Below are 21,460 nucleotides of genomic sequence, written 5' to 3'. Positions count from 1 at the left end.
GGAAAGATCAAAGATTCAAAAGGATAAAAATGATCATAGATTCCTCCCTAATCAATATATAATGTTAAAAAATGGGGCATGATAAAAGGTATCTTTGGGTAGAACCCCAAGTCTTTCAGATAAGTTGTCATTAATACATATTCATATGGCTCAATTGATAGAATGAACATTGCATGGGGATCTCTGCCTGTATCATATCGACAATGAGTGAAACAGTAGTACTTCTGGGACTCGTGGTTGCGTGCGTTGAGTTATGCCCTTTATTTTGGTATACATATATACCAGCAGACCAGTCTAGCTAGCTTATTTCTCTACTAGAGAGCTCTTCCAAAGATTGCATTAATTCGCAGCAAGTGAACACTTAAAAAATAAAAAAAAAGGCAATACTATTGGCTTTGAGTCTTTGACCATGCATGCATATATATATATATATATATATATGTGCCGCAGCCTTTGGTGGTGAAAATTCCTTTTAATATTTACAGCTTCTTCTTTTATCATGAGGGCAATGCAGCTTGTATATATATTTCCTCAAATCAATACGTACGTACATGTGCTATCATCAGAAGATTATGGTTTCTCCTGTTCTTTTTTCTGCAAAAATGGATTCTATATTAATTGGGAATTTGGGACACATTGATCAACCGAGAAAATGCATATATAATATGTTCGAAGATTGATGAAATCAATATTTATTGTTATTTGATATTTTTAAGAATATTATAAAAGCTAGATAGATAATTGGCATCCTTAAATCTCCCAACCTTGTCATACAAAAATTAGGATTTGAGCGTAAAATCTCCTTACATATAGATTTCCCTCCCGCCCAAAGAAAAAAAGAGGGTCTAGGAGTAGTGGATCGATAAGAGATCACGATTTGATCTTCGAGATTATAAAACGAGAGAATCTGCCTTCGATTGTTTTATTTTTTCCTCTTTTCTTATTGGGGGGGGGGGGGGGGGGGGGGGGGGGTTGTGGTAATTCTCCAGATCTTGATTTTAACTTCATATTCTCCCATAAAATATTTATGGAAGTTTAAGATTTTCACAGTTTAACGGCCAATAATTTAGACATAATTTTCCTCTTAATTAAGACATTTTCCTCTATAAAATCGTTATTCATCTAAAAAAAAAATAGCGAACCTGTAATATTCACGATCAATTCATTTCTTCTCATTTGCCAGTTGATCATTTGAAGCCATCCCAATGGAGTACAACCATGTGCCCTCCTTTCCGGTACCTATTAATTTCTTCTTTGGTCTCTTTAGTTCAAATATTGTTCATATTGGTATTAATATATTTATGTTCGTTTAATTTTCTTTAATTTCTCTTGAATCATGTTCGTTTCGTCTCCTCTACATGCAGATTTGTACCCTAAAAGTGGATATCAAGTGTTGTGATGAGTGCCCGATTAAGTTGAAGAAAAAGTTGCTGAAAACGAATGGTACTGTGCATACTTATATATATATATTGCTCCATTTTGGTTTATTTTTCTTTATTTCTTCACGTCTTGGTCAATGGTTTTGTCACATATATAAGAGATCTGATTTTTTATACACACATATTGGACCAGGAGTGACTTCCGTGGACATTGATTCAAAGAAAGGGAAGGTCACAGTTATGGGTGACATAGACCCAAGGATACTCATGCAAATGTTTGAAAAGATGGGCAAACCAGCAGAGCTTTGGTCCTTTCAGAAGTCCCCCTCGCAAGAGAGTGGCTGTAACAAGAAGAAAAAAGAAGCTCGGTTTGCATGTGATGATGATGATGATGATATGGATGATGTTTCTGAGGATGAATACTTGCCCAAAAGGAGTAGTGGCACTCGCAGGCCGATGCATGGCAACAATCATGGTCGGGATTCATTTAGCCAGAGATCCAGTGCCCCTTTCTTTCGAAGTTCAAGGATAACACCACGGCCCCCATCTCGATCGTCAACAATTTTCCCTAATCCAATAATGTATTCAGGCCCATCAGGTTATTATCGACCGCCACCACTATCACTATCAGGACCGGCGTACGGATATGGATATGAATATTTTCCATCAAGGCCATTAACAAAATATAACCCTATGATCCACTATACCAGTTATTGGGACAATTACCGCCTCTCACCCTGACATATATTAGAGTCATGCGAGTTGCAGTTATCATGCATTGCAATTAGGGTTTATCATTTTATCTAAAAAGTAGGCTACCATCAAATTAAGATGCTCTTCTACTCCCTTTAGTGCTAGATGAGCTTGACGATGACTCATCACTCGTATCTAAGAACACCAATGTTACCGTATAACAACTTATCTTGCTTCTGTTGTGAATAAAGATAGAGATTATTCGATACTTTTAACAAGATTTATTTAGAAGTGATAGTCAATGGATCGATCATATATCAAATGTGTTTTCCAGAGGTACTTTGATTGAAAGAACAATTGCCATTGACATTTACACTGCCCTCATTCGAATGTACATTAATTCTCCCAAAAAACCTATGATGGAATTTAGCACATTTACTTCAACTACTTTGAGACATTAAAACAAACGGGTAGCAGAGATAATGTATGCCGTTATATCAGTTTCCGACAAAAGATATATGCCCTTACATTCACAAGACAATCGTAAAAAAAATTGTGTCCCAAGTAATACCATGAAAAGAAAAAAAAAAATCCGGAAAACTACAGGTAGTAACGATGATGTCTGCAAGGGAAACCATAAACTGGTAGAAAAGGTTACACTAAACGGGAAGGCAAAATCCAGTACTCCAAAAGGAAAGAACGACTTTATATTCCAGCTGTTGTTGCAACCTAAAACTCAGTACCAAGACATCTATGCCTGCAATCACATTAAAAAAATACAGAAATTAATCATGAAGGAAAAAAAGCATGTCAAGTTGTTTACAGAAGTTGATGTCTGTTAAGTATTTCTATATGTAAGAGCATGACCAACCTTATTTGCAATATTGTTCGAGAGCCAGTCAAGTCCCTCATAGAGCCCTTCACCAGAAGTGGCACATGTGCTCTGGATATACCTGCAATATATTGTGTACACGGATAGTTACAGAAGGGCTGGAGAGAGAAAGAGAGACAGAGGAAGGGGGGCAGTGGGGAGGCTAGATAGTTCTCACCAGTGGCGTTGACGGAGTGAGTGGAGGCCAAGCTTATCAGTTATCTCAGCAGCATTCATGGCATTGGGGAGATCTTGCTTGTTTGCAAACACTAGCAACACAGCATCCCTCAATTCATCCTGATAAAGCAAAGAATAACAATCGTATTAAGCAGCATTTGAAGTCCTCTAAATGGTACAACCTCTGGAAATTTTTACTTTACATCCTACTCATAAGCACTGATGGTAAGGGATTCCAAAGCTTTCTCATACCTCATTTAACATTCTGTGCAGCTCATCCCTAGCTTCAACCACACGGTCCCGGTCATTGCTATCAACCACAAATATAAGTCCTTGGGTGTTTTGGAAGTAATGTCTCCATAAAGGACGGATCTGGAAGATATATATTAAAAATACCCCCTTATCAAAAACAATATATTAAAAATACCCACTAGAGTCATCAAAAACAGAGTTGTACAGAAATTGAATCGATTGTGATGGAAATAATGCATCTCAGCATTCAGGTTATACAATCTAGAGAGGTCTGACTTCAATTATTGTATATCTGCATTTATTTATTTTTTAATCGGCACCAGGTGTCCAGGAACAGCTTTTGACTAATCCTGAGGGTGCACAGGCCCTCGGCAAGGAATTTCCTGCAAGTGCACCTCAAGTAATTTAAGGGAAAAATCCTCCAATCCGATAACTCCTAGAGATTATTTGCATCCAAGGGGATTTGAACCTTAGACCTGGGGGAGCATACCCTCAAGCCCAAGGCCTTTACCACTTGAGCCAACCCCTGGGGGTTAATTATTGTATCTCTACATTTATAAATTAGAACATCCAATAAGAAAACAATACAAACACCCTGCCTTTTATTGGTTAGATGGCTTGCAAAGATGCATTTGGCTGTAAGCCAATTATGTATGATTCTTTACCAAAAACCCAAAAAAAAAAAAAAAAAACTTCACTTTGTTATAGTTTAAGCTTGGCGTAATACCGGGTGCAAAAGTGTGACAAGATATGAGCACCAGCCTGCTTATAAGCACCATAATTCTCCCCATGCATCTGTAGCATACCATATGATCATAAGCACATTATCATGCTCATGATCATACATGCTCAAATGTGATTATGCTAAATTCTTATGGAAGTATTCCAACAAACACTAGAAGCAATCATTTTTCAGGCTAACAAAACAATCATTCAGATGTAGTTAGAAAAATCACTTTCATCTCTTTGCTAAGACAAGTTCTGTGAAAAGTAAATCTACAAGTAAAAATAGAGGAAATATCAATAGCCATTGAAGGGATTCGATGTTCTATAATAAAACTAAATTACATACCTTGTCCTGACCCCCGACATCCCAAACGGTGAAGCTGATGTTCTTATATTCCACAGTCTCCACGTTAAATCCTGATCAAATAATATCAGTTATAATTGGGAAAACAAAAAGTGCAACCCACAAAGATCTCCATTTCAAACAATCAGGTTAGATTAATTAGAAAAAGATGTCAGCAACAGTAATAATTATAATTTGCCACCCAACCAGATATATATATATGTGTGTGTGTGTGTGTGTATTTTATGACAGGAACCACCCCCACGGTAGAGCCCTTAGGACTCACCCATGAAATCTAAACCCACGGGGAGACTAGCACAGCAACCCACTGCCATGGCTACCCACTTAAATTGTAATTTGATCCCAGGAGGAATCGAACCTGTGACATGGGGCTCATGCACACAAGCCGCCCTTACCACTTGACAATACAAATTTTCAAGAGCCTCAGAATCAAATCAAGACAAAAGCAAGCTCTTTCCAAAAACAAAACAAGACAAAAAAAAAAAAAAAAAAAGGATCCAATAAGACAACACTAGAACAGGCAAAAAAATGCATCCAAATTGCCAAATTTACTTTGCTAAGAAGCTATTATTAAAACAGAAACACTGCTATCATTCACAAGAACAATTTCCACCTCAAAAGGCCAGTTATGAAGAGAAGTTGACATATTTGAAATCACAACCATCATAAAAGTCCAAGAAGAGGAAGCCCCTGTCATAGGGCAAATGGTAAAAACATATTTTACATTCGTGAAAATCTTACAACCAATACCGCCTTTAGAAAATCAGACTACACACAGTTAAAACAAATCAGTAAGCAGAATAAAAAAACTTAAGTACATCGATCAATGAAACCCCAGAGGCTTATTATTGATGTTGAGCCTTTTTTTTGTTTTTATCTGTACTTATTGATGTTGAACTTACCAATGGTAGGAATCGTGGTAACAATCTCTCCCAGCTTGAGCTTATAGAGAATGGTGGTCTTACCAGCAGCATCAAGACCCACCATGAGTATACGCATTTCCTTCTTAGCAAACAGACGACTGAAAAGCTTAGTGAAAGACAGCCCCATTTTTTTCTTCAAGGTTTTCTATAGCCAGACATCCCAATATCATGTCAGTAATTTCATCAAGACCCCAAAATGTACATTTTAAGAAAATGCAATAGCTATCACAACTCATACAAATAATGAGTATGTTGGAATGTAAACCTGAGAATCATGAGCATTATATGTATAGAGGCGTGGATATCGAGTGGTTGGTATAATATAATTTTTCAGAAACTATAATAATAATAATAAAAATAAATAAATAAATAAGAAGTGTAGGATATAATAGAATGAGATTCAAATTAAGATTTTTATTAAGCTGATGCCTCAGATTGAAGTTCTTGGGTCGGAGCAGGACCGCGTCGTGATTGCAACACGACCGCGAGCTGGCAAACACGACACGAAACACCTGTCGGCACCACCAACTCCCAAGTCTCATCTAGTCAGTACCGGAACGGGGCTTAAACGACAAATCTAATCCAGAAACCCCGATCCGACATTGGAGAACCTGAATTCTCAGGCATACATCTAGAAACTAGATCAAAGCTACATACTTTTATAAAAAGAGGAAAAAAATTCAAAGTCATATAAACCGAAACATACAACAAGAGATCCAAAGGAAATTTGAAAGTTCAAAGTCATATAAACCGAAACATACAACAAGAGATCCAAAGGAAATTTGAAAGTTCTTGAAAGAAAAATACAATTCAATTCATGAATTTAAGAAAGAAATGTAGATCGAATATTTATTATCAAATTTTCTTGTAAAAACTCTTCACAGAACTATATCGTAAGGCAATCAAATCAATAGGAAGATCTGAAAGCAAACTGATGCGTTTCAGGCGCTTGAGGGATGGGAAATCACTCAATTGTGAGATATTCTGTGAAATTTTTCGCATTTTCGCGAGAGATGGAAGCGAAACAACTTGCCTGACGACGATGACTGAGATCTACCCTCTTTCCTCTCTCTCTCTCTCTCGGCACACAGAAAAGGAGCTGTCCGTCCTTCGCAACGATGCCTTCACGTGATATGAGGGCCGATTTTAATTATTTATAGAAAATAGGAATTGTTTTTTTTTTTTTTTTACACTTTTTATTCTTTAATTTGTATTTCTTAAAAATAAAAAATATAAAAAAATTAGACCCTTTCATGTATCGATTTTTGTTACGTATAATTATTTTTATATATTTTTTATTTATTTTATTGATATAATTAATTAAAAAAATTATTTTATATTAAAAAAATAACACTATCAATTATATTAATAAAATGTATAAAAAATACATAAAAATAATTTACATAAAATTCTTGTTATCCAAAAACTTTAATTTTTAAACTCCAAACTATTATATTCCTTCAACTTTCAACCGGTTTAAATATAATTAGAATTTAAGATGTTAGAGTGTCAACAATATCAAATTTATAAATTTTAAAATTATTAAATTATCCTTAATTTTGAGCAAAAGCATATAAATAAATTTATAAAAAAAATATTGGGCCACCCAGGAAAATAAGGGCAACCACAAAGGCATGCACTTAACGCAAACCCATGGTGACCACCCATAAGACTAAAAACTCCTCATGGCTGATCCAATCTTCTTTTTTCTTCTTGTTTTTATCATTAATTGATGTCAATTTAATTTTAGCAATGGCATGTATATAATTTTCTCGGAAAATGTAGATGTAGAGTTCCATCGTTCAATTGTGCAAATGAGCTTGAGGTTCAAATTGACGATTGTGGGGACTTTAATTTAGAGTGTAAATTGATAGTCGTAGAAGTTTATGGCATAATTTGAAAAAAGATAAATGATATTTAAAATTTAAAATGCGTAAATCTTGCGTATTCCTTTTAAGAAAATTGAATAAATTTGAGATCCGTATAAAAAATTTATTTTTTTAATAATAGACTATTCTTTTAAAAAGAATACGCGACTATAAGACTGTATCTTATTATTAAAAAAATGATGGTATTTTATAAAGAAAATTTTTCTTTATTTTTTTTTTTTAATTTCCACTTCATTGGTCAGACCTTATTTCCAGCATTTGGTTACTTTTTATGAGTAATGTAAATGGTATATTGTATTCCACTTTAAAAGGGAAAAAAAAAATGCTATTCCGTTTATGTTAGGAATGGCACACCAATTAATTTTAAAATTTTAAAATATAATTTTATTTTAAAAGTTAAACAAAACCAACTATTTTTAAAAGGTGTTGTCCAGATGACTAATACAAGAGGGGGGTGAATTAAGTTGTATTAAAAAAATAATAATTATAAATAAATATATAATATAAAATATAAACAAAATATGAAATAACAATAAATATAAAGAGTAAGGGTAAGAGAGAAGCAAAATCAGTATGTTAACGAGATTCGGCCCCACTGCCTACGTCCTCGCCTCAAGCTACCCCTTGGGGATTCCCAAATTCACAATTCAACGTCCTTCAGGTGGAGATAGAAACCTATTACACATTTGAACAACACTGCTACAAAGGATCCGTGTAGAACACCCTCTACACTTGCAATCACCTTACCTGTGGTGATTCAACTATTCCTCCTGTAGAATACTTTTTACATGCACAAGGGTTATACACACAATTTTTCTGATATAAGAGCTGATAGTGGATAGATTATCAGAAAACACTCCTCAATGAGTGAAATAAGAACAATACAGCGCAAACTATATCTCTCAAAATGAACAAGAATTAAGGCTCAATACTTAGAGAAGAGAGAATGAAAGTTTTGAATGAATGTTGTATGCTCTTGGTATTGTAAATGTAAAGCTCTCAAATGATCTATTTATAGGCATATGAGACTTCATATTCAAATTTAAAAAAATTCACATGTCAAAGACAATATCATTCACTTTTTCAAAAAAATCAAACCTAATCTTTTACTTTTGGCATATGACAAAAGGAGCACACTTTCCTTTTCAAAAAATTCAAACCTAATCTTTTATTTTTTGCATATGACAAAAGGAGCACATTTTCCTTTTCAAAAAATTCAAACCTAATCTTTTACTTTTTGTATATGACAAAAGGAGCACACTTTACTTTTCAAATATTTCAAACAAAATCATCTACCTTTTGTATAAGTCTAAAAAAGCATCAATCACTTTTGAAAATATTCAAATAAAACATTCACATGTGAAAGATAACAATCAATCATCTTTAATATTTTCAAAGTTCAACCTTTTAATTAAGGCATGCACATATAAAAGATGACAATCAATCATCTTTCAAAATTTTTAAATTTAATTTTCAAAAATATTCATGCACATGTGAAAAATGTATTTTAATGCTTTATGATAAAATATTAATTTTGAGCATTAATCATAATTTCAAATTTTGAAGAGATTTACAACATTACTCTATAACTTTAATGTGAACTTGTTCCCTTCTTGCTTATGCTTGTTTCCTTGATGTGCTTGACTCCATTGTGTAGACAACTTGAGTTTGAGACTTCTTTATTCTTTGAATTCATTTGTTATCATCAAAATTCATGTGTAGATATATAATTACACAAAACTTGAAACCTTGGGTTCAACAATCTCCCCCTTTTTGATGATGACAAATACTTGATAGAACCTGAAGCCTGTATTGATACTTAAGCTCCCTCTGAGAATGTGCGTTAGTTTTTCAAGCAAAAGTATAAATATAATTCCAAGCATATATAATAAGTTTAGCAATTTAAACAATGTTAATGTTCGAATCTAAAACTTCTCCCACTTTTGACATCATTAAAAAGAATCTGCAACAAGTAAATGGACCTAAAGAAAATGGTGCATTAGTAAACACTGTAGATAGTTGAAAAAAAATTAATAAATAAATTTGATCCATCCTGACCAGACAAGTGTGGTTGGAGATTTGAAAAAATCGCATGATGTTGTTGACAAACGAGATTGAAGGATCTGAGTTTCTAAAAAATGTCATTTTCACCGATCGGGAAAAAAAATCACATTGCTCTTTGACTTGGATGATAGCTCATTTGGTTCTTTATGCTATTTCTATCAAATCAGTTTTAAAGTTCATCCAATCCGCATCAAGTTGTCTTCTCATCTCTATAACTCATCTGCATTCTTTCAACATTCTCATTTTAAGCCTTCTATTCTATTCTCAATGGCTCATTCTTCTAATATTTCTCTAGATTCATCCATGAGGCATTCTGCATCTCAACCTCTTGTCCTTTCTGCAGCTGCCATTGGTGCCATATTGCAGCAAGAAAATAATAATCTGACTAATAAGTTAGATTTTGATGCTATCTATGACTTGGTGAGTCTTGGGACTCGCTACTTTTCCTCTATTGTTGCTTTTTCCCAGCGGCTAAAAGTCAAAAATCATGAAGTTGAAAAGTTCAAAGAACAAATTGTTGTACTTTAACGAATTGTTCAAGAGTCTCACACAAAGGAAGGAATCATTCGGCAGAAGAATAAACAATTGAAATCTTTATTAGATTCTTCATTCTGCTTGCCGGTTCCCATGGATAAGAATGACATGATATTGTATGAAGAGAATGAGCGTCTCAAACATGAGGTTAAGAATCTCAAATTTATGTAAAAGTATTTAAAAAATCTATCTCTATTTTTATTGACTCTGGTCTATCTTTTAAGAGATATTCATAACATGCATCATACTTATTTCTCTTCTGATCATACATAATCTATCTTCTGGTAAAGGTTTTGTGAAAATATCTGTTAACTGATCGTGTGTGTTTGTGAACTCTAGTATTATATCGCATTTCTGCACATAATCTCGAAGAAAATGATATCTTATTTCAATATGCTTAGTTCTAGAATGTTGTATTGGGTTCTTTGAAAGATTTATAGCACTTGTATTATCACATTTAATTGGAATGTGATTATACATGAATTTAAAATCTTCAAGTTGTTGCTTCATGTAGAGAACTTGAGTACAACAACTACCAGCAGCAACATATTTTGCCTCAGCAGTAGATAGTGCAACAGAATTTTGTTTTTTACTAAACCAGGAAACTAGTGCATGACCTAAGAAATGGCATGCTCCACTAGCGTTTTTTCGATCTATTTTACAGCCAGCATAATCTGCATCTATGTAGCTGATTAAATCGAAAGATATGTGCTTTGGGTACTATAACCCTAGGTTAATTGTACCACTAAGATATCTAAGAATGCGTTTAACTGTAATTAAATGTGATTCTTTTGGAGATGATTGAAAGCGTGCACATAAGCACACACTAAACATAATATCTGGTCTACTGGCTGTTAAATATAATAAGCTACCAATCATACCTCGATATATTTTCGAGTCAACTGGCTTACCGGATTCATCTTTATCAAGTTTAGTTGATGGGCTCATTGGTGTTCCAATTTCCTTAGCATTTTCCATCCCAAACTTCTTCAGTAATTCCTTAATATATTTTGATTGATTGATGAATGTTCCACTTTTTGCTTGCTTAATTTGCAATCCGAGAAAGAATGTAAGTTCTCCCATCATGCTCATCTCAAATTCTTTCTGCCTAGTCTTAGCAAAAACTTGACACATATTTTCATTAGTAGCACCGAATATTATATCATCAACATAAATCTGAATCAAAAGAATATCATCATTTTCATATTTAATGAAAAGAGTTGTGTCGATTTTTCTTCTTGAAAAACCTTTTTCAATCAAAAAACCGCTGAATCTCTCGTACCAAGCTCTAGGAGCCTGTTTAAGTCCATATAGTGCTTTTGTGAGTTTGAAAACATGATTTGGGGAAATATGATTTTCAAAACCTGGAGGTTGCTCAACATATACCTCTTCATTTATAAAACCATTTAAGAAAGAACTTTTAACATCCATTTGAAAAAGTTTGAAATCTGTATAACAAACATATGCAAGTAGCATTCGAAAAACTTCTAATCTTGCGACTGGTGCATATGTCTCATCATAATCGATTCCTTCTTCTTGATTAAAACCTTAGGTTACAAGTCGAGCCTTATTTCTAGTAATGACTCCAGACTCATCTTTCTTGTTTCTAAAAATCCATTTTGTTCCAATAATAGTATGATTTTTTGGTTTGGGAACAAGTGTCCAAACATCATTTCTTTCAAATTGATTCAACTCTTCTTGCATAGCTAGAATCCAAGATTCATCAAGAAGTGCGTCATCAATATTTTTGGGTTCAATCTGAGATAGAAAAGCAGTATGATTGTAAATATTTCTAAGAGATGATTGAGTACTTACACCTCGTGAAGGTTCTCCCAAAATTTGTTCCACTTGATGATCTTTCAAAAATTTTCACTGTTTGGTTGCATCTTGTATTAAATTTTGATGATCTTTCCTGATGGTTCCATGTTGAACTTCTTCTATTGTGTTCTCTTTGTTGAGATTGAGACTTTCCGTGTTATTTATACCTACTGCTTCTTCATAAATAGATTTCTTGGAGAGTGGAGAATTAGATTCATCAAATACTACATGCATAGATTCTTGTACAGTTAAAATCTTTTTATTGAATACTCTATAAGCTTTACTATTAGTAGAATACCCGATAAAAATACCTTCATCAGATTTTATATCAAACTTGCATAAATTATTCCTGTCATTCAAAATAAAACATTTGCATCCAAATACATGAAAGTAACCAATGTTGGACTTTTTCTCATTCCAAAGCTCATAGGGGGTTTTATCTAATTTAGACCTTAGCATAACTCTATTTATAACATAACATGCAGTACTTACCGCTTCGGGCAAAAAATAACTAGACAAGTTGTTCTCATTGAGCATTGTTCTTGCCATCTCTTGAAGAGATCTATTTTTCCTCTCTACTACCCCATTTTGTTGAGGAGTTCGAGGAGCAGAAAAATTATACACAAAACCATTTTCATCACAGAATGCTTCAATATTTTTATTAACAAACTATTTTCCCCTATCACTTCGGATACTTGAAATAGTATAACCCTTTTCATTTTGAATTCTCTTGTATAACTTGGTAAAGGCATTATGTGCCTCATCTTTATGAGTAAGAAAGATGACCCAAGTATATCTAGAGAAATTATCAACAATAACAAATGCATAATATTTTCCTCCTAAACTTGCAACTCTATTTGGTTCAAAAAGATCCATGTGTATTAGTTGCAATAGTCTAGTAGTGAAAATATGTTTCTTAATTTTAAAAGAAGTTTTTGTTTGTTTACCAAATTGGCATGCATCACAAATTTTGTCTTTAAGAAAATTTATTTTTGGTAAACCTCTCAAAAGATCAGTTTTTGAAAGTTTGGAAATAAGTTCCATGTTGGCATGACATAATCTTCTATGCCATAGTCAACTAGTTTCATTTTGAGCTGAAAAGCAAATAGCATCTTGTGAGGTAATTTCTTCAAAATCGATTGTATAAACATTATTGTTTCTAAAAGCAATAAAACAAATATTACAATTATGATCATTCAAAATAATACACTTATCCATTTTGAAAGTACTGTAAATCTTTTATCACATAATTGACTTATGCTCAAAAGATTATATTTTAGACCTTGAACAAGTAGAACATCTTTAATTATGAGAGAAGATTCATTACCAATTTTACCTATTCTCACGATCTTCCCTTTCGAATTGTCTCCAAATGTCACGTGTCCTTCTTCTTTAGATCTAAAATCAAAGAACTTAGTCTTATCTCCTGTCATGTATCTTGAACATCCACTATCTAAAAATCTCTTATTTTTGCTTGTGGATGACTTCATGCATACCTATAAAAATAATTAAAATGATTTTTCTTGGTACCCAAGTTCTTTGGATCCTTTATTTATTAGTATTAGAAGAAACAAGATTTTTAGATACCTATATGGCCCTAATAGTCATTGTACGATTTCTTCTAATATGACAAATATGATAATTATGACCATTTCTATTACAGAAATTGTAAATATCATGTGACATATATGAAGAACTTGAATGATTATAATAATATCTTTTTTTGACAAAATTATTTTTATGAAAAGAATTTTGATTATTGGTCTTTGATATAGAAGGATTATCAAAGAAATTTTTATAAGGTTTGTATTTTTGTTTTGGCATATATCCCAAGCCTGCCTTGTCAAAAACACATATTTGACTACCAAGAAGTTTTTCAAAATTTCTTTTTCCATTCGTAAAGTTTTCAACAATATTTTCTAAATCGGTTTTCTTCTTATTCAATTCAAGATTTTCATCTTTCAAAATGATACTTTCTTTTCTTAAAATATTAATTTCATTTGTTAAAGAAAAATTTTTCTTTTTCAAAGCAGTATATTTGATAACCAATTTTTCAAATTCCTCATAAACCTCTTCTAAAACATTTTGCGATTCTTCATATGAAGGATCTTCAATATTATCAAAATTTGTTGCCTTAATGTCATCTTTAACCATAAGACAAAGATTTGCTGATTCTCCATTACTTGTTTCACCATCTGAGCTACTTGAATCATCATCCCATATAGCTTTCATTGCTTTCTTGCCCTTGTTTCGATCTTTCTTTAGCAGAGGACAATCTGGCTTGATATGACCAGACTTATTGCATTTATAACAAATTAAAGTGTCATTTCTTCTTGTTATCATCGCAACTGCTTCATCTTTGTCTTCATTTTCCTCATCTTCATCACTTTCACTTTCATGAGGAACAGCTTTAAGTGCCAACCTCTTCTTTGGTTTTCCTTTTTCTTCTCCTCTTTTCAATGTGTACTCATGGGTGATAAGTGACCCGATGAGTTCATTCATTTCGAGCTTCTTGAGGTCTCTAGTTTCAAGAATCGCTGTCACTTTTGATTCCCAGCGTTTTGGTAGAGAGTTGAGAATTTTTCTTACTATCTTGACCTTGGAATAAATTTTGCCAAGAGCTGTCAAACTGTTTATGATGTTAGTAAAACGAGTGTGCATACTAGAAATAGATTTATCATCATTCATCTTAAACATTTCATATTCATGAGTAAGAATATAAATTTTTGATTTCTTGAGTTGCGAAGTTCCTTCATAAGTAACTTTCAAGTTATCCCAAATTTCTTTTACCGTAACACAAGTCATTATTCTATTAAACTCATTTCCATTGAGAGCATTAAATAATAAATTCATAGTAGTTAAATTCAAAGTATAAAGTCTATCGTCTTCACGATCAAACTCTTCTTCTTCCTTTTTGACCTTTACTCCATCAACCACTTTTGTTGGAATATAAGGTCCATTTACAATGCATTTCCAGATTTCTCGACCTTGAATCTGAAGAAATATTCTCATTCTAACTTTCTAGAATGAGTAATTATCTCTACAAAAGAGTGGAGGCCGATTGCTAGATTGACCTTTACCAAATGAAGCTGAAATATTAGCCATAAGATCTTAACTCAAAAGATAGTTAATCTTATAATAGAGCTCTTAACTCTGATACCAATTGTTACCCAGATGACTAACACAAGAGGGGGAGTGAATTGAGTTGTATTAAAAAAAATAACAATTATAAATAAATATATAATATAAAATATAAACAAAATATGAAATAACAATAAATATAAAGAGTAAGGGTAAGAGAGAAGCAAACTCAGTATGTTAACGAGGTTCGGTCTCACTGCCTACGTCCTCGCCTCAATCTACCCCTTGAGGATTCTCAAATTCACTGTTCAACCTCCTTCAGGTGGAGATAGAAATCTATTACACTTTTAAACAACACTGCTATATAGGATCCGTGTAGAACACCCTTCACACTTGCAATCACTTTACACGTGGTGATTCAACTATTCCCCGTGTAGAATACTTTCTACACGCACAAGGGTTATACACACCATTTTTCTGATATAAGAGCTGATAGTGGGTAGGTTATCAGAAAACACTTCTCAATAAGTGAAATAAGAACAATACAGCGCAAACTATATCTCTCAAAATGAATAAGGATTAAGGCTCAATGCTTAGAGAAGAGAGAATGAAAGTTTTGAATGAATGTTGTATACTCTTAGTGTTGTAAATATAAAACTCTCAAATGATCTATTTATAGGCATATGAGACTTCATATTCAAATTTAAAAATATTCACATGTCAAAGACAACATCATTCACTTTTTCAAAAAAATCAAACCTAATCGTTTACCTTTGGCATATAACAAAAGGAGCACACTTTCATTTTCAAAAAATTCAAACCTAATCTTTTACTTTTTGTATATGACAAAAAGAGCACACTTTATTTTTCAAATATTTCAAACAAAATCATCTACCTTTTGTATAAGTCTAAAAAAGTATCAATCATTTTTGAAAATATTCAAATAAAACATGCACATGTGAAAGATGAAAATCAATCATCTTTAATATTTTCAAAGTTCAACCCTTTAATCAAGGCATGCACATGTAAAAGATGACAATCAATCATCTTTCAAAATTTTTAAATTTAATTTTCAAAAATATTCATGCACATGTAGAAAATGTATTTTAATGCTTTATGATAAAATATTGATTTTGAGCATTAATCCTAATTTTGAATTTTGAAGAGATTTACAACATTACTCTATAACTTTAATGTGAACTTGTTCCCTTCTTGCTCATTCTTGTTTTCTTGATGTGCTTGACTCCATTGTGTAGACAACTTGAGATTAAGACTTTTTTATTATTTGAATTCATTTGTTATTATCAAAATTCATGTGTAGATATATAATTATACAAAACTTGAAACTTTGGGTTCAACAAAAGAGAAAGGACAAAGACATACACTTCCGTTACCCAACTCAATAACTAACAGAAAAAGCATATCCTTATTAGTTTACCTTGGTTTTATGCCTCCTCTTTTACGTAGGATTCAAGAGACATTTTCTTCTCTTCTCTCTCGTTTCCGTTAGACTAATCAACATTAATCTATCAACATGAACTATAACTTATGCTCGCCTTAATAAATATATGTGTGTGGGATAAAATATAACAGACATATGATATTTTCTAAGCCCAGTCCAAATGGGAAACTAATCTGGAGAGAAGACTGAGAAGAGAGCCGAAATAGACAAAAAGCTGAAAGAGTGTAGAGTATTAGGAGGAAGATAGGTGATGTGACATAAAGAAGAGATGAAGGGAGGTAAAGAAGGGATGTAAAGAAAGGGGTAGAAGATAAAAGGGATAGACACCGACGACTTGGGGGACTTTTGGCCAAGCTTTTGGAGGACTTCAATTACACCATAGAGACTAGCGAAAGGATGAAAATCATAAGATAAAACTCAGATCTGTGTGTATCCCTTTATTTATTTTCTCCGTATTTATTTACTATTCACCACCATAGACATATGTACGAACATTGGACCATTTTTAAGGCCCGACTTAAGGCCCGAACAACCTCAACAGAGCCAAGAATGAATCTTTCTCCCCTTCTAGACTACTGCACTATTTTTAAGCATTAACAGTATGTATGTATGTATGTTAACTGCAGCTTGCTTCTGATCTTCCTACTCCTTCCTTAGTGACATCTTCCACCAATGGCAACATTTTCCAAATGAAGCCTGAAGACAAACAGATAGCTCATGGATCATGTTCTTTATGCATTGAGAGAGAGAGAGAGAGAGAGAGAGAGAGAGAGAGAGAGCCAACTAGACAGAGGTCTTCCTTTTTATTTATCATTCTTCACAAGACAACATAAGTACCATGAGCTTCTAAGCTCTAAAGGAGGGAGGAGAAATGGGTAGGAGGTTGCAGGAAAAAAAAGGCTTAGATGTCTAATCTGAAACTGCTCTTTCCAACTCTAACTGGTCAAGCAGTAGCAGGCATGCCGGCTCACCCTCCATTCATCCTCTCTGCCTGCTCTCCACGCTCACCTGGAAATCACGTTATAAATGTTTAGTTGGGTACATCTTGCAGTGGTAAGAGCTAGGGAGACGAAGTATCCCAAAATTTTGATCATTCAAAGTGTAATGAGTTACCGGTGCGAACTCTTATTACATCTGACACAGGCACCACTGCACCATCAATGAAAAGGCATTACACGTTTGATTAGTAATTCTGAAGCCACCTATATATAACTAATAGAATCTAGAATCTGAATGTTTCTTTAACCCGAGCAACAATCCCCTCATAAGAAAAAAAACAAATAATGGATCCTTTTATTATAGGCATGAGCAACAAATACCTTGATTATAATTAACCACCGATTACAAGTACACGGGTTTTACTCTCTCTAGTGAACGGAATAAAAAAACTGGCTCACCTTCTTCCTTGGACTTCAAATAATCTGATAAGCAGGCATTTTAAAGCTGAACTGGCTTGGCCATTATCCAACAGTCTTTCAGTGTAATATTAACCCACTTCTATTTATCAGGAAAAAAAACCTCACTTCTCACTGTTCGCTCACTATTCATTTTACAAGCATACATAGCAATTTTCACTCTTTAAAAAAAATCATGTTCGCCAAGCATCATATTCAAGTAGATGATGCAACATCATAAGCACGTTCCTCAGAAGCACGCTTTTCCACTTCCACTCCTAATTCAATTGTAGCTAGCCAGGCCATAAAGCTAGAAATGGAACATTATAAGAACTATTATTTCTTTATGTCATTCTGCATTTTCTTTGCCAATCCAATTGTAGCTGTAAGGCTTCAGATTAAGTGAAAAACTACCATAATAGATGTCTAGAAGAAAATGCAACTTTCATTCCATTCGAAAAGTTTGTGCACCGAGATAGCATCAGCTCTCTAAAGCTGCAAACATGATCTAGCAGAATTAATACATCTGGTTATTCCAAAACCAAACAGAGGCCATGTGTGTTTTTTTTAAAACATGGTCTAAACGGTGTTGATTGAAACAAGCAACTCCTTCAAATCAAATGACGTGAATAGCCTACCAAGATGAAAAAATAAAGCTGCATAGAAAACGACTTTGGCTTAAGTTTCTATTAATCTGCTTGTATATTTAGTTTCATATATTAGCTTTAAAGTTTAACAAAAGGAAAAAGAAAAGGAGATAGATATTTCTTTTTCAATCAGAAATTCCACGTAAGTTAGAAATCTTACAGAAAATTTTTCCATCACCAATCTCCCCAGTTCTTGCCTCCTTGATTATTGTCTTAATTACTGCCTCGACCTAAGAGAGGATGACAAGCAGGTATCAATTAGCAACATTATAGTGAAAATATCCTGCAACATTTTTTTTACTTTACTGAGCGGCAATATGCCAAATAGTCAACTAATTTGCTAGGTAAATAAAGGCTTATATTCTAGTCCCTACAAAAAATATGCCACTTGGAATCTTCATACCTGATCTTTGCTCACCACAATTTCCATTTTAACTTTGGCAACAAACTTGTCCTCAGAAAACTCAGAACCTACATATTAATAAACAACATAAAAAAACCAACTAAATTGGTGACTATATAAGAAAGAGCATATAAAAAGATAGGTGAAACCAACAAAAAGAATTTCCTTTTTAGCACCAAAATAGACAAAAAGAAAAAAGAAAAAAGAAAAAACACTGAGTAATATTAAAAAGTGAAAGATAAATCCATATCAAATTATAATTTACCAGCTAATGAACTACTTGACTGTTTTGAATCTGATAGATTGGAAGCATGCATTTTGAATAAAGGACAGGGTGAAACATGAAGAAAATGAATTTTCTCCATATAAGATAAGTCAAATCAACCAATCTAATCAGTAAATATCCATCCATAGTAAATCTAGTTTTCATCACCTATAAAAGACAGACTTACCGCCCTTTCTGCTGACCCACCTTGAGCACCAAATCCCCGAACATCAGAGACTGTAACCCCACGAATACCCATTTTCAGCAGAGCCTTCATTTTCAGGAAAGAAACAAAGATTACTTCCATATAAACTAATTAATTAGCTTAGTCAAAATCATGGTCTGGAGTAATTCAATAATTGAAAAGAAAATGTGAAGCTGAATATTGCCTAAAGCTGTGATTGTACCAGAGCAAATCCGTTTGTTATATATGACTTGAGCATTAGTGCCCAGATGGAAGTTTGAAGCAGTTCATAAATCAATGAAAATGTATGCAGCCAAGTGGTGGCCAAAGGCATCATCCTATAGCAGTAGGGTTAAGCCAATGTCTGGTTGATGAAGATTAGATCTATACAGCCATATGGGGGAAGGTCACCAATAGTTTCCTTTAATTGAAATAATTACCACACGTGGGTGTTATAGTTGATTACCAAATCAGTCTTGTCTATTAGTAACCTGTGCTCATTTAACCATGCAGAAGTAGATGTTACGTGTTACAATAACAGAGGACAAAAATTTTTGATGCGTTATGTGACCACCTTTATGGAACTTTTATACAGCTTCTAGAGTTGACAACCAATTCTGTTACAAAATAGGCGATTCGGTGCTAAGAAAGAAATGGATCAGATGGAGTTTGTCGTGACATATACCGACATTCTAGTCTGTTCAGTTGACATAGATAATTATGCAAAATAAATATTTCTTTTCAGTAAAGCAGTATCCGAGGGGTCTAATCTATAGCCTTAAATTTGAAATGGCTTTGTCATTGCATCATTTTTGGAAGGCCAGGTGGTGGTAATTGCTTCAAGCAAACTGATCCAATTTGCATGCCACCCTTAGGGTTAGCTTCTTGTAGCTATAGAGTACAAGCATTAAATATAAAATAATAATGAAAAACAACAGAGAAAAGCATGAGGGCTTGAAGAGCAGCAGTGCTGATCCTTGATATAACCAGGATCTGATCCTTGATATAACCAGGATCCTGCTTTGAGTCTAAGGCAGTGCCAATGGATTAAGGACATAACTTGATCTGTAATTTCATATGGGACCTAAATTAAAAGCCTACATTTGACATGCTGTGACAAGTAATGGCTTGAGATGAAACAAGGCTTAAAGAAAGTACTATTAAGGGATCTCCTCTGAACTTGATCATTTCGGTAAAAAAAAATTCAAACTTGCAAAGGCCATTGAGTATATAATAATTTGAAGCAATTTGAGAAATAGTGCTTGTAATTAGTGCTTAGAGGTTAAACATATCACAGTGACTAGGATACCATAATGGAATCATTTTCTAAATCTTCCGGCACAAACCCAACAAAAAAAAGAAAAAGAAAAATCTATTTCTAATCACACAGTTATGATCAAGTCTCATTAACACTTACAAAAGAAACCAGAGGGACTCGCCAGGACCTATTTCATCCCAAATTCAGCAGCAAAACAAAGAGAATGAAAACACAGTTAGATATGGAAAAGTCAATAAGCTCCTTTCAAAACGAAAAGAAAAACCATTAACCATAACTACAAATTTCGGTGGAAATTGCTATAACATGCATGCACGCTTAATAAGACACACGCGCCCTAAAAGGAAATTACATGCACGAAACGGAAAACAAAGCAGACAAAGCAGGTTTTTGAGACAGAAAGAACCTCAGAATAGCTTCAACTTTGTAAAACTTCGAGTCCGGGACATAATCTAAAAGCAAAGCAAAAGTAAATATCAACTTGGATAACCAAGTAATGATCTAAGAAAATCTATAACATTTATCCCAAAGCCATGAACATGTCTTCCCCGAAGATTGATTGAGAGTGAAAGACAAACCAGGAGAGCCCTGGGCTCTGATTACGGGCAAAATCGAGGCATTCCTCGAGTGCTTGAGAGTGACATTGAGCTGAGGAAGGAGGCGGGAGTCTCCGAAGCTGGGGAGTAGTACCGCGGAGGAAACGTCCGCGGGTGGGAGTTCCTTGAGGTGGGAATGGAGGGGACCAAGCGCGCCTGGTTTCGCCATTGTAGCCATGGCGAGTAGCGAGTGGGGATTCTCTCTGTGTTGCCTCGCAGTTAACGCTGCAGGCTTTTGTAGGAAAGGGGTGACGATTTATGTTCGGTTTTGAAATGACACTTGGAAGGGTCGTTATTAGGTGGACCGAAAATTAGGCATACTGCCTAGTTTTTTTTTGGAGAGTAGGGAGAATGAATGGATATAAAAATTAAAAATTAAATAAAATATATTTATTTAATATTATTTTTATTTTAAAATTTAAAAAAATTAAATTATTTATTTTTATTTTATATGAGAATTTA

The 21,460-nt window shown here is 33.7% G+C and overlaps 3 protein-coding genes across 4 annotated transcripts; 1 reads left to right on the top strand and 2 right to left on the bottom strand.

Annotated features, from left to right (window-relative positions):
• The first annotated feature begins 1,205 nt into the window (after positions 1–1,205).
• On the top strand, positions 1,206–2,120 carry LOC122274393 (heavy metal-associated isoprenylated plant protein 36-like). Its single transcript, XM_043083434.1, has 3 exons — positions 1,206–1,235; positions 1,365–1,443; positions 1,573–2,120. Exons 1-3 carry the CDS (start codon positions 1,206–1,208, stop codon positions 2,118–2,120), a joined length of 657 nt encoding a protein of 218 aa, XP_042939368.1.
• Positions 2,121–2,543: 423 nt separating this feature from the next.
• Positions 2,544–6,535, bottom strand: LOC122319002 (ADP-ribosylation factor). The gene is made up of 7 exons (XM_043136855.1): positions 6,419–6,535; positions 5,365–5,530; positions 4,445–4,515; positions 3,373–3,492; positions 3,122–3,240; positions 2,944–3,025; positions 2,544–2,829 (listed from the first exon to the last, which is right to left on the bottom strand). The coding sequence occupies exons 2-7, from the start codon at positions 5,510–5,512 to the stop codon at positions 2,824–2,826; spliced, it is 546 nt and encodes a 181-aa protein (XP_042992789.1). The 5' UTR covers positions 5,513–5,530; positions 6,419–6,535; the 3' UTR covers positions 2,544–2,823.
• A 10,482-nt stretch (positions 6,536–17,017) lies between these two features.
• Positions 17,018–21,260, bottom strand: LOC122274770 (nitrogen regulatory protein P-II homolog). 2 transcript variants are annotated; one of them, XM_043083795.1, is made up of 8 exons: positions 20,981–21,260; positions 20,809–20,854; positions 20,544–20,571; positions 19,126–19,213; positions 18,678–18,745; positions 18,435–18,504; positions 17,347–17,382; positions 17,018–17,241 (listed from the first exon to the last, which is right to left on the bottom strand). In XM_043083795.1, exons 1-8 carry the CDS (start codon positions 21,174–21,176, stop codon positions 17,201–17,203), a joined length of 573 nt encoding a protein of 190 aa, XP_042939729.1. In that variant the 5' UTR covers positions 21,177–21,260; the 3' UTR covers positions 17,018–17,200. The 2 variants fall into 2 exon arrangements, with proteins under 2 accessions (XP_042939729.1, XP_042939728.1); XM_043083794.1 differs by having other exon boundaries at positions 19,150–19,213.
• Between the last annotated feature and the right edge of the window lie 200 nt (positions 21,261–21,460).

Source organism: Carya illinoinensis, chromosome 8 (genome assembly GCF_018687715.1).
Source record: "Carya illinoinensis cultivar Pawnee chromosome 8, C.illinoinensisPawnee_v1, whole genome shotgun sequence".
Lineage (NCBI taxonomy): Eukaryota > Viridiplantae > Streptophyta > Magnoliopsida > Fagales > Juglandaceae > Carya > Carya illinoinensis.
This window is presented reverse-complemented; position numbering and strand designations above follow the sequence as displayed.

Excerpts from the sequence above, each read along its gene's own strand:
- LOC122274393 (XM_043083434.1), top strand. The coding sequence starts at position 1,206 with ATGGAGTACAACCATGTGCCCTCCTTTCCG. Across the intron at positions 1,236-1,364 it reads ACCATGTGCCCTCCTTTCCG|ATTTGTACCCTAAAAGTGGA; the intron begins GTACCTATTAAT and ends CTCTACATGCAG. Across the intron at positions 1,444-1,572 it reads AAAGTTGCTGAAAACGAATG|GAGTGACTTCCGTGGACATT; the intron begins GTACTGTGCATA and ends ATATTGGACCAG.
- LOC122319002 (XM_043136855.1), bottom strand. The coding sequence starts at position 5,512 with ATGGGGCTGTCTTTCACTAAGCTTTTCAGTCGTCTGTTTGCTAAGAAG. Across the intron at positions 3,241-3,372 it reads TGCACAGAATGTTAAATGAG|GATGAATTGAGGGATGCTGT; the intron begins GTATGAGAAAGC and ends TTGCTTTATCAG. Across the intron at positions 3,026-3,121 it reads TCACTCCGTCAACGCCACTG|GTATATCCAGAGCACATGTG; the intron begins GTGAGAACTATC and ends AATATATTGCAG.
- LOC122274770 (XM_043083795.1), bottom strand. The coding sequence starts at position 21,176 with ATGGCTACAATGGCGAAACCAGGCGCGCTTGGTCCCCTCCATTCCCAC. Across the intron at positions 20,572-20,808 it reads AAAGTTGAAGCTATTCTGAG|GTCCTGGCGAGTCCCTCTGG; the intron begins GTTCTTTCTGTC and ends GGGATGAAATAG. Across the intron at positions 17,242-17,346 it reads TGTAATAAGAGTTCGCACCG|GTGAGCGTGGAGAGCAGGCA; the intron begins GTAACTCATTAC and ends CGTGATTTCCAG.